This window comes from Lemur catta, chromosome 13 (genome assembly GCF_020740605.2).
Source record: "Lemur catta isolate mLemCat1 chromosome 13, mLemCat1.pri, whole genome shotgun sequence".
NCBI lineage: Eukaryota > Metazoa > Chordata > Mammalia > Primates > Lemuridae > Lemur > Lemur catta.
In genome coordinates this window covers 65,795,758-65,814,643 of record NC_059140.1, presented here as the reverse complement: position 1 = coordinate 65,814,643, position 18,886 = coordinate 65,795,758, and the positions used below count along the sequence as shown (strand labels likewise).

Below are 18,886 nucleotides of genomic sequence, written 5' to 3'. Positions count from 1 at the left end.
TGAGGTTTCCTGAGAGTGAGCCATGACATATCCTCGAGGCTTCAGGTACTGGAAAGGGTGGAGAGGTGTAGAACAAGTCCCAGCAGAGACTTATAAATTCCTGGCTCACAGTCCGCCTGTGATTGAGCGCCTGGCTGACACTGTGCAACCCCCGAAATCGCCGCCTGAAATTCAAGCGTGCAACGCTGGGAAAAATCAGGAATATCTCATTTCAAACGCTCAACCATGATTTTACAGCCAAGGTCATGTTTATGTGGACAATGGCAAGTGTGCAAGCGTATGGCTGCTTCTACTTTTCTTTACCTTTATAATTCCAAAACAATTGCAGTTTAAAATGATGGAAAAGCAACAGATAACTTTCAAGGTGCAGTTAAGCAACTTTGGCACCCACGTAACTTTCATTCCCTGCTTCTCTGCTTTTTCTTTCTTCCACCTCAGTCCCTCACAATCCATTTTCCTGCGTGAACCAGAGTCAGGAGACCTGGGCGGCCCTTCTGGGTCAGGGACCCACAGTGCAGCGGGAGGCACACACTGGTGGGCGGTGAGGGCAGACGGGTTTTGATAAGTGTGCAAGCATACACTGGGCCTTCGTCTGTCAGAAAATGGTAACGTGCCATATAAATCTCCTGTTTCTACTTCCATGCGACTTTGATTTGATCCTTGAACACTTTGCTGTTCAGTCTAAATACTAAGCATCCCCACTAACTGGATTTGCTAGCCTGAGGCATTTCTGTGATTATTCAAAGCCTCAAGACTGTCCCTTCTCTTGTTGCTGACAAACTCTGAACTACCTTTACGGGATGTGCAAACATATTCTACATAGGTTAAATAACATTAGCCAAGTTCACAATATTCAAATGAAAATGGAGGTGGTTGAAAAAAATAGCAAGTTGGTTCTTGGCTTTCATTGTCAAGTACTCCAACAGAAGAATAGAAAAGAATCGCATATAAATGCAAGCTAATCTATTTATCCACACATCTATTTTAAAATCAAATATGATAAAATTGATATATGCAATAAAAATAGTAGCATTAATTTCTACAATGATTGCAACTCTGGTTTAAAAGAAAAGATAATGAAATGTTTCTGCTTCATACTACTGTGTCGAGAAACGAATGGCAAAAAGGCAGCGAACAGCCATGCTTGAGAAATTCAAAAGGGCTTTGAAAATATTAGGATAATTTGGAAACTAGTTCTGAATGTGCTAATTACATAACAGCCTTGCAAACAAGTGCCCAAAACTAAGTCTTAATTTTCTAACCATTTTACTCTTCCTCATGCTTGGGAGTTAAAGTGGTAAAACAAGTGTAGCCTTTTCAACTGACAAAGTTTCTAAGCAACTGAGTGACTGGCTTTATGCCCCATTCAAGGTAACTTCATTTTGCTAAGCCATAGAAGACAGACCTGAACTGTTATCAACTCCCCTTAAGAATATAAGACAGAAAATGAAGAGGGGAAGAGGGTGGTCTCTGAGGGAGAAGAATAATGTGGAATAACTGTTGGAAGTTTAGTCATTGCAGTTTGCTTAGAGGAGATGTTGGAGGTATAGGTGCAACATGGGCAAGTGAAAATAGAGTGTTTAGCATACAATAGCCTCCCCAGCAATTCAAAAGCCAACTTGAAAAAGGAATAAATACTCTTGTTAAAGAATATTCTTATGCTAGCAGAAATTCTCTATCATGTCTAAGTCCTGGTTAATCACTGACGACCACTGGGGAGATTGTGAAAATGCACATGTTACCTGTCCTTTTCCACGACGACAGGGGTCGGATAGGACTGGTTGCTTTTATTGCCAGTGCCCAACTGCCCATAAGAATTGGCGCCCCAAGCATACACTTGGCCTTCATCTGTTAATACTAATGTGTGCGCGTAGCCACAGGCAACCTGGAAGGAAAGAGACCAAACTGACTCAGGCCTGCAAATAGAAGGAAGTAGTTCACTACTTTCACAAAGTAGGTTAAGAATCAAAAATGTAAAAAAGGAAGAGGCAGCCTGCCCACAGAGGCGAGCATTAAGTTAACCCATCTCCTTCCAGAATGGCCGGAAGACTGTCATGGATCCCTTAGCTGCCTCAGCTCCGGTTCATTCCAACTTTACTGCTTCCGGAAATCAAGGGGTAGGAAGTGAATGTAAGAAACAGACAGTTTAATTTTTTAATAAATAGTTTCTTTTTTCTGACTATAAAACATGTTCAACGTGAAAAATACAGAAAAGTATAAAAATGAAAGTACTCTGGGGATCAGAGGTTTTTCTATTCATATATAGACAGAGAGAAATGTACCTACAGCTTTTTTTAAAATGACCATATTATATAAGCAGTTCTGTATCTTGTTTCTTTTTATAATACTTTACCATTACATACAGCACTGTCTCACATCGTTAAAAATTCTTTGTAAACATCACTGCTGTCATTATAATTAATTTTTGATTAGTAAATTATGCTACACCTATTGTTTTTTATTAATAATTTTTTTTTCCTGTATCTTCTTAACTAATCCTGTAAGACACTTTCTCTTTGGTTCCTTAGGATAATGCCCTGGGAACAGAATTATAGCTCAGAGGGTATGAAGACTGAGGCTCTTGATACACCCTGCCAAAGATTCTTCAGACAAGGTTCTAACAATTCATTTTTCAAAAGCTGCGTGTGGGAGGGCCCTAGGAACAGAGGTTTTCTGATGAATAGCTACAAGTTAATTCAGGGAAAAAGAGCTTTCATCCTTTACTTCAATGAAGACATCCAAGCAGCTAAACTTTCCATCCTGCTAAGGAAACGGTGTTTAATACGCTGGCATCTTTGCCACTGAGGACCTAACCCCCCGCGCGCGCGGCCCGCCAGGGGACGTACCCGCTGCACGCGGATGCCTTGCAGCGCCGCGATCCTGCAGGGCGTGGGCTGGTTGCCGCTGCTGCCCAGGCCGAGCTGCCCGTTCCCGTTGTAACCCCAGACGTACACCTGCGAGGAAACGAGACACGCGACGCTCAGGACAGACAGACGGCCACCGAGTTCTCCGTTACGAGAGACATGCCACGCCGGTGTGCCTGACGTGGCAAACGGGGCTTTGAAACAGAGCATGCGACAGCTTTCTCACCTCCCCAGTGTCCACCACCGCCATGGAGCACATCTGCCCGCACGCTATGTTCACGACCACCTTATTCTGCAGGCAGCCGGTGACGCGCCGCGGGATTGGCTGGTTAGCTGTCGATCCAGATCCCACCTGCCCAGAGTTATTGTAGCCCCAGGCAAAGACCTATGTGAAAGAAAAGATCCATAAATGAAACCCAGTAATTTATAAAGTGTCTGAACTGGACACTAACGTGCACCAGCGGCACCTTGCCTTTCCTCTCACACTGCTGCACACCCAGAAATTCTCACAACATAGGCAGAGGAGTTTTCATAAAATTCATTCTTACACAAGGTGTTATTTTACCAAATCAGGTTATTGGTGCTATCTACACAAACAGTGATAGTTACTATCATATATCATGTAACACAAAAATATCTACTTTGTCTCAGCCGTATTTTCTACCATTTGGGGATTTTTCATATTGCAAATAACCCCTTCACTATAGCAATATAGAAAGTCAATACACCCCTCTAAGTTTTGCAGTTATATATTATGTGCTTACTACATACAGGTAAACTTCATGATATAAACACCAGGACTATGGATTGGTACCAAAAATCAGGCTGAATTAGAGGGAGGTGGTTATTTTAATTCAATGATCATGTTGCCAGGGCTGCTAAAGGAATGTACAGAATCTTATTGAAAAAAAGCAGTGAGTTTTACACTGACTGTTCTCACCTCTCCATCAGATGTTAGCACCAAAGAATGGTAAGACCCACAGGCAACTTCGATGACTTGTTTGTTTGACAAATTAGTAGAGATGTGACAGGGCACTAACCCATGATTAGTTGTCCCATTACCCAGCTGGCTGTAAGCATTATGACCCCAGGTAAAGACTTCTCCTTCTGAAAATAAAAAGAAAGATAATAGGCTTTCAAAACATCTACCTCATTATATGAAAATACATATTGCATGACTTCCATAAATCAAAACTAAAAATTCAGGTCCAAAAAGCTACTAACTTCCCTATTCTACCAAATTCATTCTACAAAAGAATCTATTAGCAAAGTATAAACTGAATTCTACCTCAAAGCAACAATATGAAATTTAAATGCATGTAGCTATAATAGCTGGAAGAGAGCTTTTTAATAAATAGAGAAAAGGCTGCTAAGAGTAACAGAAAAATCAGATTGAAAGTCGGAAGATTGTAAGGACACAATTCCTCTGGGTCTTAATTTTCTTATCTAAAAATGATCACCAAGTTAATTTTTAAAAATCTTTGTTATTGTATTATTTATTGTGCAATATAATACTCAGAAAAGTTCATAAAACATATATATACAGTTTTATAAATATTATAAAGCACATGACCATGTACTACTATTTAGATCAAGAAATACAGCCTTATAATCACCCACAAAAACCCCTCACAAATATATCTTACATAAAAGAATTTCATTTTTCCTGTTTTTGAAACTTACGTGGAATCACACAGTATGAACTCATTTCACCTGTATTTTCCGCTGTATTGTTTCTTTGTGTTACATTCTGAATAATTTCTTCTGTTCTATCTCCCAGTTTATTAATTTTCTCTTTTGCTATGTTCAAGCTACTACATACTATTATATTGTTCATTTGGGTCTTTTTCAAATCTTCTATGATCTCTGTAGATATCTTCAAGCTCATTTTTTATTTCTTCAAACAATAGATATAGCTGTCTTATAGCTATCTTATAGGTGTGTGATAATTCTAATATCTGATGTTTAGCAATCAGTTCTTGCTGACTGTTGTTTCTGCTGGTTCTCATTCACGGTACCTTGTTTCCTGGTACAGTGGTTCCCCCCTTACCCTTGGGGAACATGCTTCAAGATCCCCAGTGGATGCCTGAAACTGCAAATAGTACCAAACCCTATATATACTATGTTTTATCTTATACATGCATACCAATGATAAAGTGTAATTTGTAAGTTAGGTACAGTAAGAGATTAACAACAATAATAATAAAATAGAACAATTATGAATTACAGTAATACTGTGTACAATTTCACAGATAGAAGATGCATTCTTGCCATAAATCTTAGCAACCTCAGCATACGATTCTTTTTCTTTCCTTATTAAGTCGAGAACTTTCTTTTTTTGTGTAAAGCAAGCACTTTATGGCTTCTCTTTGGCACACCCAAATTGCAAGCATCACTACTCTTTTCGCTTTGGGGCCATTATTAAGTAAAATAAGGGTTTCTTGAACACAAGCACTGCGATCCCGTGACAGTTTGATCTGATAACCCAGATAGCTACTAAGTGACTAATGGGCAGGTAGCATAGGCAGTGCAGATCTGCTGGACAAAGGAATGATTCATATCCAAGGTGGGATGGAGTGGGATGGTACAAGATTTCATCACGTTACTCAGAATGGTGCAAGATTTAAAACTTATGAATTGTTTATTGCTAGAATTTTCCATTTAATATTTTTAGATCATGGTTGATTGCAAGTAACTGAAACCATGGATCAGGGAGGACTACTGTACACCTGGTTATCTTTGACTATGTGCTGCTTATTGCCATTGAAAAATTATTTGGAGGCTGGGCACAGTGGCTCATGTCTGTAATCCCAGTAGGCAAGGAGGCAGGAGGATGGCTTGAGCCCAGGAGTTCAAGACCAGCCTGGGCAACATGTGAGACATCCATATCTAAAAAAATAAAATAAAATTAGCTGGTCATGACAGCAGGTACCTGTAGTGCCAGCTACTTGGGAGGCTGAGGCAGGAGGATCACTTGAGCCCAGGAGTTTGAGGTTCCAGTGAGCTATGATCACGCCACCATATCCCAGCCTATGTGGCAGAATGAGACCCTGCCTCTAAATAATAATGATAATAATAAAATAAATAAATAAATTTTTTAAAAAAAGAAAAATTATTTGGGGTGACTCCCTCAGGCCTAGGATGAAGGTGACTTGCTCTAGAAAGAATTTGTATTTACTATTATTGTGCCCATAAGGCACTGCCATTCCAGGACCTCTAATAAATTCAAGGCTTAAGATTTCTTGGACCATCCAATTTGATGTAAATTAAACTAAAAATCCATGGTTACAAACTCTTGGGGAGAAATTTTATTTCTTTTCTTTCTTTTTTCCTCCCTGCTTTGCTCAGAGCAAGGAATTCTTGTCAATCCTTAGGAAGCGGCTAATCCTCTCCTTGGGAGTGTAGCCTCTGCAGTCCCAGCCTAAGCTGAGAGGCCTTCTAGACTCTCTGCCAAGTAGGACTTTGACTCATAACCCCTCACCTCCTGAGTGTATCCAAACCACAGCTCTGTTCAAGTGGGTAGGCAGATCCTTTTAAGGCAAAAGTAGCATCACATTCCCTTCTAATCTTTTAAATTTGGTCTTATAAGTTCTTTCTGCCTTGTCAGTGCTTTGCTACCTTCATGAAAACTTTTAAAACATATTTTATATAGAATTTTACTTGTTTTTGGTAAAGAGGTGATCCAAATAATCTAATCTGCTGTTAGTAGAAACCAAAAATCCCTAGAACTTATTTTTAAATGTGAAATAAATCTATAAAAGAGTATTTATAAAATTTATTTTCAGTTTAAAGAATACTAATATAATGAATACTAAGCTTAAGGACAATTCTAAGGTATATTTTAATTCTAATATCTTATTAGTCTGAATTTATGAAATAGCCAAAAAATACTTAATTCCTTATGCTACTAATTGCAACTACAGCCATCAGTCACTATTTAGTGTAAGACTCACAGAATGCTAAAAGGGAGGGGGGATGTTGAAATCAAGGTTTAGTCTCTCAATTCATAGATCAGGAATCTAAAGTTCAAAAAGCAGATTTGCCAAAGTCCACAGTGAGTTCAGTGGGGTTAACTGGGTTTATAGCACCATCACTCATACATCTAAAATGCCAATAATTGCTAGATTCCATCTGCTACATTATCTTACTCTGATATTCAGATATATTCCCATTTGATACTGTCCAAAGCAAAGTCAAGTTCACAGGGCGGAGCCAGAAACTCTTGCCCAATCAAAAAGTACATTCTCAATTTAAGGGTGGTCCTAGTCTTATTCCTCAACAAATAAAGCAATGGCTGAAATTCTACATGGCGTTCCTGTTACCTGTTGTTGCAAGGACAACGTGTGGACCACTACCGTAGCTGAGGCAGGCTATCTTTTTGCCACTTAAAGAATCCAGTCTCCGAGGTTCAATGGTGCTCTGGACATCACCTAACCCCAAACAGCCACAGCAGTTCGTGCCCAGCACAAAAATCTGTGGGACAAACCACCGTTAGTTCAAGCAGTTCTATTTCTGACAAACCTATAAATTACATCCAAACAGGCACCATCTTCCTAAAGCAAACTGCTTCATTTAGGCAACAAATAAGAATCTACTTTCCATGCTTTTTTTTTTTTAACCTTTATTCCTTAGTTCCCCCAAGATCTTCAATTTAGCAAATCCATTTCTAAAAATATGGTGGCTGAATTATTTTCTTCAAAATTACCTCATCATTGACCGTAGTATATAAAACTTCATTGCCAGCACTGCCAAAGACACACGCCTGACGAATTAACTGCAGTTCTTCCTCAGAACAAAGGGAAAAAATTGGCCACTTGCCCACATCTAACATCTTCAAAGACGACAGAGTAGCCTGTACTGGCTGAAAAGGAAAAACATATACATTGAGACTACTAATCCAAAGTTAAATTCTCTTTGCCCCTTCCCTTCTGTGGGAGAGGACTGGCATGGCCTGCGAGCTTCTGGAGGACTCTCACGGCTGCAGGCGTCGCCTCCGTGCCCGCTGCTCTCCCGCAGCCGCTGAGCTCCAGGGGCCTGGGTGGAACCAGGTCTCCCTATTCATTTTCTTCAAGGACTCAGGAATCAGCCAAAGCTGAACTTTGGGGAGCTGACTGTTTAGTGAGTGCTTTAAATACTGGCTATGTCTTAAACGTAGCTGTGGAAACTAGGCTGGCTGTCAAAGCAAGACAGAGAGACACAGTGTGTGAGAGAGAACTGCCATTTCTTCTGCTGCCTGCGTCTTAATAAAACAAATCCTTGGAAGAGAACAGCGCTGAAGGTGACAGCAGGGAAATGGTCCCAAAGTTTCAGTTCATGGGCAAGCCTGACCTGACCTTCCGTTTGAGAGGTTGGTGGGTTTCCCCATCCCCCACTTAAGGTTTGGGGGAAGAGGCAGGAAGAAACACCTAGAAAGTGTATATACTAGTTTGCTAGGGCAGCCGTAACAAAGTATGGCAAACTAGGTGATTTAAACAACAGAAATTCATTGACTTACAGTTCTGGAGGCTGAAAGTCCACAATCAAGGCAAGGCTCCTTCTCAGGGCTGTCAGGGGAAGATCTGTTCCAGGCCTCCCTTCCTGGCTTGTGGCCGACCAGCTTCTCCCCACGTCTACTCACATCGTCTTCCCCTTTGCGTACCTCTGCGTCCAACTTTCCCCTTTCTTAAAGGACATCAGTCATATCAGATGAAGGCCCACCCTAATGACCTCATCTTAACCAAATACATCTGCAATGACCCCATTTCCAATCAGCTGCGTTCTAAGGTGCTAGGTATTAGGACTTCAACACATGAATTTTGGAGGGTCACAATTAAGCCCGTCACAGCATATCTTCATGAGCATCTGCACCCCACAAGAGCACTAAATGTGCACATTATAAAGTTGTTTGAAAAGACAGTTTTTACCTATTTACTACACTGGAGGCATTTTTACTTATATACTTTTCAACTTTCAAAAATCTTGGTGATTATTATAATAAGATGCATAAACAGCCAAAATGTCTATCAAATGCTATGTTTGGCCATTTTCCACAATAATCACCAGACTCATGCTTAATTTAAAAGAGCAAAGGTTCTCTAAGGGTGCTCTTTCTCATCAGCTATTAAATCATCCCTACTAGGAATGAGTTCTGGTACAGAGCTGGGTGGCCCAGCTACTTATTTTCTACAGGTCTGAAAGAGCACTTGTCCTCTGGAGTCAGGAGAGGACATCTGAGGCCACAAGTCAGCAACTCTGCTCTTCTCAAGTCCACACCATGGACTTACAAGGCTCCCCCATCCTGACGACTGTGGAGTACTCCGGGGCCACCTTCAGAGACCCTCAAGTATCCTTCAGAAGACAGAGACAGAGTCTCTTTACCACCATGTCATTGGTCCCTTGAATAGAGTCAAGAATACAGTAAACACCTGTGTTGGTGAAATGAACAAATGAACGTTTGAATGGGTGGCTCACTTCTGGGTGCACAGCCCTCCTGTCCATCCCATCCTCTGTGACTCCTTCCCGAAGAAGACATTCCAATTTTCTCGCCCCTCCAATCCCTACTCACAGCCCCAGTGCTCTCCATTTCTACTTCACCTGAGCCATGTTGTCAAACACTATTCTGTTATCAAGTCTCAAACTTTTAAGTTCCCTCTGATCACATCTAACAATCCTAAACTTGCATCCAAAGTGAGGTCTGCAATGAGTAAAATCGTCAAACAGCTGTCCCAATGACCACTGAACTTACAGCAGAAACAAGCTGAGCCACCAGCTTTTTATTGCAATTTTATTGCAATTTTTTGGTTTCTATCTTCTTTGACTAATGTTCATGGAACTCCTGAATGCCATGCTAAAAAGTTTTCAAGGTCATTTTATGGGGGAGAAACCTGAAGAAAGCCCAAGAGGGGCTATAATGGGTTGAATGGTTGTCCCCTAAAATCCAAAACTTCAGGTCCACCTGGAAACTCATAGTGACCTTATTTGGAAACAGGGTCTTCGCAGATGTAATAAGAGGAAATCATATGGGATTAGCATGGTCCCTAAGTCCAGTGACTAATGTCCCTATAAGAAGACAAGAGGCACACAGAGACACACAGGGAGGAAAGCCATGTGACAATGGAGGCGGAGGTCTGGCGTGGATTCGTGCATCTCTAAGTCCAGGAACATCAATGACTGCCAGGAGCCACCGCCAGAAGCTGGGAAAATTTTCCCTAGAACCTTCAGAGAAAGCACAGCCCTGAGGACACTTGATTTCAGACTTCTAGCCTCCAGAACTGTGGGAAAATAAATTTCTGTTGTTTTAATTATAGTTATTTAATTTGTTACAGCAACCCTAAGAAACTGTTATAGAAGCTAAGCAGTTTGTCCCTGCTAATAGCATCACCCTGTGAGGGGCAGAGCCTGAACTAGGGCTGAGCTTTCCTGATGCCACCTGGATCATACAAACCTGCACCAGGAATAACACTTTCTATTATCTTTTGGGCAACACCAAAAGACACGCACTAATGTTTGCTTGCACTTGCAGGGTTTTGGCTATTCCCATAGAGCCCTTAAGGAACAGGGCAATGATTCCCACCGTGGGTTGCCTTCCACATGCAAGGCAGGTGGCAAGACACAATGTTTGACTACTACCTCATTTCTTCCTTTCAAGCAGATTTTGGATTTCATCCTGCTTTGCTACAAAACAAGTGATTTCTAGGCTGCCTAGAATCAAGTTGTAAATTCCAACCAGCTTTTTTAAACACTTGTCTACCAATCATTAGTTCTAAACTTTCTTCCTGGTCCACGTGTACAAAAGCCTTTACTGTCCCGCCTGTGATTCTACTGACTACTGGGATTCCAATATGTGTGTGTGTTAATGTAACCTCCAATCTGTACATTTTATGAAAAGATGCTACGCATGACAGATCTAATAGTATCATTAAACTAAAGATATAAAAATGAAACATAATCATTCCCTTCAAGGAGGTCACAATTTAATGGAAAAAAATTATAATATAACCTAAGTACAAGGAAATGTGAATACATTGCTTTTTAAATCTCTGCCAGAAGGCTGACTGTTGGAGGTTAAAGTCTTTGGGGAAACTATTACATAGGGAACTGATGACAATTTATAAAATACATGTATTTATACTTTTTTTGAAGTAGATATTTAATACAGGTTGAGCATCCTTAATCCAAAATGAGAAATGCTCTAAATGTAAGCTTTTCAGGCACTAATATGAAGCTCAAAGGTTGTGCTCAAAGGAAATGCTCATCGGAGCATTTCAGATTTTCAGATTAGGGATGCTCAACTGGTAAGTATAATGTAAATATTCCAAAATCAAAAAAAATCCAATATAGTTCTAATCCCAAGCATTTCAGATAAAGGACACTCAACCGGTATCAGTCTCAAGGAATTACAGCATCTTTGTTCACAGAAGAAAAAAACATTTTCTGACCAGCACGCTTGTGAGACAATGTATAAAAGAGTCACACACATGCAGGCCCCCGTAGGAGCCTCCACCTTGCTGCAGCCTCGCAGCATGACAGCAGCTGTCTCTGCAGAAGGCCCCCAATCCACTCCATGCACAACTGCCAAGTAAGGAACTGGCCAAGCATGGGCAACAGAAAAATCTGCATGAGGAACAAAAGCACTACTGGGAAATGAGAGCCTGGTATTGTTCAGCATTAAGATCATGTCCCTGGAATTCACAGTCCTTGTTTGGCCTAAGTAACCCTCCTCACTGCAGATAACGCTACCTTAGGTGATAATTAACCCAGGCCCGTTTTCTTTTACTACTTCGCTCCAATCCAAGCCACCTCCAAAACCTCTACCTGGTATCTGTTTGGGAAATTAAAAATAGTGAAATTTTAACATTAGCTCAGGGGAAACATAATTACGGAAATACATCTGCCATAAAATTGTATCTCATCAGTCTTTTGAGAGTGTGCTACCTGTACAACCATGCTTCTCCATCAACACAAAGAATCAAGTGGATTACTGAACTGCATTTAATTACAGACAACTATCAAGTTGTCACAATTAAATTTAAAACAGCATATATACATGGAATCGAAATGACATGTTAGTCATGCCTAGCAAAAAACAAAAATTTCTTAAGAAAAATACCAACGCCTCCCTTTTGAGGATTTCCTAGCATTATAACACTTCGTAGGTAACAAAGTGATTTCATTGCTGATTCTGTGAATCCATTCTTTTATTTTACAAAATCTGTTCCCAGGAAAAATGAGAAATTTTTCTAATAACATTTTATAAGACTCTCAGGTTCTATACATTACTTTTGTAAGCTACTTTTGGACGTTCCTACGAGGGCTCACAAACGAACACTTCAAGTGAGCACATGATGATGCCATGGCTTGCTTTCAGAAGCTTTGCCATCTTGGCACACTGTGCCGGCTTTGTATAATTATTTATATCTTTAATTGAATTTTGACCTAATTTTATTAAATAAGAATGGAAAACAAATACGTTAATAGCGATAGTTTATATGAAACTGTTCATAGTGATGAGCAGATATTTTGTAAATGTAATAAAATAAGACCAGAGGGAAATCAATATGCATGCTGCAAGATGTGAAACTTTTACCATCAGTTGGACACTGGACTGAAGCTAGTTGACTGTAATGTTCAGATGTGATGGAAAAGGAAGAAATTAAAGAATGCCTATGATGAACTGAGAACATATCATCTAAGATTAGGTAGTTTATAACTGTTTTTTAATCTCTGGGAATGGAATAATTGTTGTTCAACTCAAAGTCTTTTGCAGGCAAGCCCTATCTGTGAGTGCAGGGGATGGTCTGCACTTCTCATCCATCCTCACCATCTCTGGGACCCCTTTCTCTGCCCCTCTGATGATCAGTTCCCTGCTGGCCCCTTCAGCATTCTGCATACCCATAATAATAATCTGTTGGCGTCTCAATCACTACACTGTGAGCCCCTCAAAGACAGATACTGTCTCATTGATTTTCCTATTGGGTGACCAACAGATGTTTGACGAAGTATGTTCCATGCGATAGAATACACATGCTCCCTCCAAGGGCGTGATTTTTTTCTAACCTTGCCACTTTCTCCATAGAAAAGAGGAAGTTCTTCTTCCATATGGACTCAGTCCTGTGCAGTCCCTGAGGAAAAAGTATGTGGTAAAATCAGGATCCCATATGTTGGATGAAACTAGGCAGGTTAAAATTACTTTATTTCTAATGAACAGAGAAAATAAGCTAAGCTCAAATATGGTGAAGGGGAAATAAGCGAATTAAGCTTTAGGTATGAGAATTCACAGCTATAAAACCCAAAAGGTGTTTTCACTATTCTGGAACTACCAGTTGGCCTATTATGGGAACCCTCCTGCTGAGGTCTGAAAAAGTAATCTGAGGAGATATATATATATATATATATATATATATATATATGTCCTTAAATCCATAAGGAAATGAGGAGACAATTTTCATTTCAGAGTTGACTTCCTATAGATAAGGAAAAATAAATTTTAGACCTTGGTCAACTTTTCTCTGGGATTGGAAAGTTCCAAATCACTGGGAAGAGCAGACTTATCAATTCTCAGCTCCACTGAAGAATATATGATTTGCTAAGCTGGAAAAAAGCAAAAAGGAGAAATGAATGAAAAGGATGAAAGGATGAATGAATGAATGTGGCTTTGTTATACTGGACTCTAATGAAAAATCTGAAACAACCGCCCTCAAGTATGCAGCCACAGCACTGAGTGATTTGCCTTCGTAACCATCTCCACAATGACTGTTTTCTACCACGTGGAAGTATTAATAACAGCAGGTGCAGCCCTATTAGAAGATATGCAGTATGTCTGCACTGTGGTTCAATCATTATTACACAGTTAACTATCTTATCACTAAATATAAATATAAATAAAATATGTTCTGTCCCTCCAAAAGCAATTTAACAGAACTGTATTCAACAATGTTGCTTTTTATAATTATGTTAGATTGGGTCCTATTTACTTAAATACAATCCATATTTCAAGTACTAACATCAGAACATTTTATCTGATATTTTCAGTGGTAGAGTTAGAGACCTGTGATAGATAAAAACAATAATCAAAATAAGGTCAAGTCTTAATGGTGTTCCTTAACAATGTGGGTTTTTTTTTAATTTTTAAAAATTTCTTTTGTAGAGCTAGGGTCTCACTATGTTATCCAGGCTGGTCTCAAACTCCTGGCCTCAAGCAATCCTCCCATTTCTGGCTCCCAAAGTGGTGGGATTACAGACACAAACCACCAAGTCCCCTTATCAATATTTTATATGCCCTTGAAAATATTTTTTTCCTTTGGCTGTAAAAGGTCTCTCAGAATATGAGGAATAATATATTCAGAATAATTATGACTCAAAACTATGGCAATTAATAACAAATCATTATTTCTAATGTTTGGAAACAAGTCAAAAAAGATATGCTTGTTTTTAAGAGGATCACCTAAAAATTTATGCAACTTCATCTGGTTGACAATATAAAAACATATGTTGCCATACTTTATTTATACTTATTACACATATCTAACAGATCTGTTAAAATCCTAATTTCCTCTAAAACCCTGCATGACTGTCACATTAACCTGGGTCCTGATTACCCAAAAGGGCTGGGACCCCTTCTCCTCTGTATTTTTCCACAGCACTTTTTTAAAAAAACTTCATTAATGGCACTTTTCATATTCTGCCTCATGTGATAGTTATTCCTACATGATTTATCTTCCCTATAAATTTGTAAGCTTTTTAGGAGAGGGACCATGATTCTTTCATCGCTATAACCCCCATAGCATGTGGCCCGGAGTAGGACACAATGTATTCACTGACAGCATCCTTAGAATACAGCTTTTTATATATTGGAGTCTGTCTCTACAGAGGATCCCTCTCTTTTGCCCCATCCTAACTGGAAATACCTTTTCTATATCTGCTCCTAAGTTTACTTGAAAAAAAAAAATAAAAAGAGAGGAGAGGGAGAAGAAAGAAGAAGAGAAGAGAAAGAAGAAAAAGGGACCAAATAGAAGGTGACTTTCCTTCATTCTACCACTTTAAGCCCCCTTTGTTCCTAGTAGAAGAGAAATCTTGCTAATGTTTAAGATAATGGAACACTAATCTGGGGGTTTTAAGTAGGAAAAGAACTCTTTTCAGTGTCTTTTATCAATTTCAAGTACAATTAAACTCTTTAAAATTAGAATGGTGGGAAAATAGGCCATTCTGTTTATCTGACTGAGCAGGTTAAGACTCAACTGCGTGTTTGTCACGGAAATGACCACATTCAAGGAAATGACATTCACTAAGACTCAATTAGCATGAAATATAAGATTAACATAAGTTCATAAGTTCATGTTTGCTGATCAGAAAGGATCTAAAAATGATTCAAGATTAATTACTATTGTACAGTACTATAAAATAAATTGTTGAATTCTCTAGCTTCGTGAAAAATGGTTGGCTTATTCTTTTTTTACATGATTTCAATGTGATGCATACGTAACAGAGAAAACTAGCTCCCCCAATCTGCGTTATTTGAGGAATATAGTTTATGTGATACGTATGGAGATTCCAGTTACTCAGTTATCTGTGATTTCACCAAGCTGTTATCATACTGCAGTAGTATATCCATATATACTTTTTAAAAAATCCATAATGTACATACAGAAAACCACATCCATGATGTGATAAATGTGTATCCTAAATAACAACAGCAACGATAATAACAGTAAAAATAAACAGTAACTCTGTGCCAAGCACTAAGCGCCTTACACTAACAACCAAATGAAATGGGAATTATCACTTCCTCCATTTTAGTCACATGTTTCAGTAACTTGACCAACAGCCACCAACCACTCAGGGTCAGAGCCAGTATTTGAACCCAAGACTGATTCCAAAGCCCTTGCTCTTAGACCTGCCACTGTATTGCAGGCATAGATATATTAAGTTTTTCCTTGTACATTCCAAACAGTTTTATTTTGCAGAACTGGCTGGAACATTCCCTCCAAAAACATTTGTACCTGATTGTTTTAAATTTCTGGAGCCAAGCATTCGGTCATCTTTAATCCTGTTCCTTTTAGATCCTTGTAAAGTTGTCTTCTAGGACAAAGTTAATGTGACTGGAAATATAAATACATAAATAAATTCCATTAGAGAAAAGGAAAAGTATATACCATCTTGCAAATTTAATATTTCATTATTTATCTGAGAAAAATACAGTTTAAGAATTATATCAGCTCTATTATTGAAAAGTCTGCAATAGAGGTGCTCTTTTATAAAAGCATTAAAATTATAAAATATAACTTTTAACATTATATAAGTTTTGGGAGACAGTTTCAACAATTTGTACACTGAAACATGAAAAAACACATACTTAAAAGAGTTTAATCTACAGGATTTCAACATAGAAAATAAAAAAACAACCCAAATGGAATGTCAAAAAGAGCAAAATTTTCAAAGTTTAAGAAGAAAATATAGAAAATATCTTTATGACCTTAGAGCAAGGAAAGATTTCTTAAAATAAGACATGAAAATATACACCACAAAGATTGGTAAATCTGAACGATGGGGAAAATATGCCACAGAATAGAGGAAGATACTTGCAACTTACACAACTGACTGTTGACAAAGGATTAATATATAAAGAATGCCTACAAATCAATAAGAACAAGATAAAAAACACAATTCAGAAATGAGCCAAGGATACAGGAAATTCACAGAACAAAAAATTAACAAACATATTAAAAGATACTCAGATTCACCATGGAATTTATCATGGAAATAAAACCACAACAAGACAGATCTCATCCATCAGATCTACAAAAATTAAAAGGTGACAATATCTAGTGCTAGTAAGGATGTAGATCAAATGGCACACTTGTACACTGCTGCAAGGAATGTAAATTGGTACCATCACTTTAGAGAACAACTCAACAATGTTTAGATCACAGCAGTGTCTTTCAATCCTTTTTGATACATATATGTAACTGAAACAAAAATTTCAGAACATAATTTTTACCCATCTTACATGAGATGCTTGGTGGATCTTCTTTTCTACATTTTCTACTTTATGCTATTTTATTCTACCTACCTTATCCTATTCTATTTGTATTTAAAAGAAAATGCTGATCTCAGCCCATTAAAATAATTTCAAGATCACTAATAAGTCACGTCTATACTTTGAAAAACACTTGCCTAAATGAACTCTAGCATATGTACACAATTGTTCCCTACAGTAAAAAAACAAGAAATAGCAAACAGAATTGATCAACTGTGGTATATATACTAAACAGTAATTAAAATAAATTATCTAGAATCAACACAGGTAAATCTCCAAAACAATGTTGACCAAAAATCACTAAGTCACAGAACGATACATATGGTAGACTATCTGATAACAATACTATTTTAATATCTTATGGATACCAACATTTGTGCAGCTAGACTTTCGTGGGATTTTTTTTTCATAGAAAAATGTTGATGGAAGTAATGTCAAAGACAAAAGGTACCACGTAATTTAAACAATGAATTGGTATGCTATGCCTTTTACATCTGACAAAATAGTTTTCAAAATTTAAATCAATCATCTCAGTATGGGAGGATAAGGTTACCCAATGTTTAAAGAAAACAAATTCTTAGAATCAGAATTCCACCATTCTAATTTTGTCTTTACCATGGGGGGCAGAAATTCAATAAAGGTTTGATAATGACAACTCATAATTTCTTTTGACATCTACAAAATAAAAATTTTATCAATATCCTAGGAAGATAACTAAATAACAAGCCAAGAAGTAGTATTTCTATTATTTTGTATGCAAGAAAAATCCAAAATAGAAAGAAACATGTAAGAACAGTGTATTAGAATGTCAAAAGTGTGTTTTCTTTTCTACTTCTGGTGTTAATCTGCTTACCAATTTCTCCCTTTTCTGCATAGGAGGGCACTGTTTCTTATAAAGCCAGGGCTGAGGCTGACATCTGTATTGGGAAGATCTTCTTAGTGACAGTGTAACAGCATAGATCATCCCATGTGATCTTTCTATGGAATGATAGTAAGATCATCTATCTTACTATATGTTATTTTATTAGTTTTTCCCTTGTATGTTTGTTTTGGGATATATGACTCAGCCCATACATATATAGTTAACTATTCACATTAAAAAGCACTTTGTGCTTTGCAAAATAGTTTCTTATGCAGTTCCTCACTTTGTTTAAATGCAATAAAAACTATGTTATTACAGAATCTTACTGTACTGATATCAGCCCTGCAGTGTAAATAGAAAATGGAAGGATAAGTATCTTCTCCAAGCAGAAGCTCCTGCCACTGATCTCTGCCTTTGGAGGTTCCAAATTGGACATTAGAGGGCCAATGTTCGAGTTTTTGTAAGACTAACTTTTCAAGGCCAAAACTATATCAAGTAAGGTAATCTGTTGCATGACATATTCTATTTCAGCTGTTTTCCTAAATTTGTATAGTTCAATAATTTATTTTCAAATTATTTCTGTGTAGGACAGATAACTTCTTATTTTTACATATTGTGTTTTGAGAGTTTTCTCTACACTCTTAATAACTACACAGTTGAAGACCAGTGAATAAGAAGACAATCTTTTAATAATGTGATAAACATATTTGTTTCTAATCCTCACACAGACCAGTTCAAACAATTCATTTCCCTGTACAAAGTATATAATAGGCAGTGTGAACATACTGGTGTTGGTAAAGTAATCAGTATTAATAAGTGTATCTGCTACACAATGTGTCACATTACTTGGTAATACCTCTGACCTAAATAATGAGTTAAGCCGATTATAGGACATAACATGCATTTGCCTAATTTATTCAGCAAATACTGGTTTAGAGCCTGCAGTAGGCACTGAACAGAAAGCAAATAATAAAAAAAGAAAACAAAATAACAAAGAGCAAAAGAATATCCAGCTCTTAGGGGCTTGTTTCCACATTACTCCAACCCAACGGTAGGCTTTAAGAGCAGATATTTCGCAGTTAAGCAGGAGCTTCTACATGCTGATAACTGTTTAGAAGTGATCCCAGAAGAAAAAGTGAAAAACAA

General features: G+C 38.1%; 1 protein-coding gene across 5 annotated transcripts in view; it reads right to left on the bottom strand.

The window, feature by feature from the left end:
• Window positions 1-18,886, bottom strand: part of RCBTB2 (RCC1 and BTB domain containing protein 2) — a 40,324-nt gene that overhangs the window by 16,915 nt on the left and 4,523 nt on the right. For 2 of the 5 annotated variants that reach the window (XM_045566643.1, XM_045566645.1), the window contains exons 2-10: window positions 15,842-15,940; window positions 13,336-13,433; window positions 12,900-12,964; window positions 7,570-7,725; window positions 7,187-7,337; window positions 3,805-3,971; window positions 3,091-3,249; window positions 2,847-2,954; window positions 1,743-1,885 (exon numbers count right to left, since the gene is read on the bottom strand). In XM_045566643.1, coding sequence (XP_045422599.1) covers window positions 1,743-1,885; window positions 2,847-2,954; window positions 3,091-3,249; window positions 3,805-3,971; window positions 7,187-7,337; window positions 7,570-7,725; window positions 12,900-12,941 — 926 coding nt within the window. In that variant the 5' untranslated portion in view covers window positions 12,942-12,964; window positions 13,336-13,433; window positions 15,842-15,940. The remainder of the gene's footprint in view (window positions 1-1,742; window positions 1,886-2,846; window positions 2,955-3,090; window positions 3,250-3,804; window positions 3,972-7,186; window positions 7,338-7,569; window positions 7,726-12,899; window positions 12,965-13,335; window positions 13,434-15,841; window positions 15,941-18,886) is intronic. The other 3 variants (XM_045566644.1, XM_045566646.1, XM_045566648.1) reach the window with 2 other exon arrangements.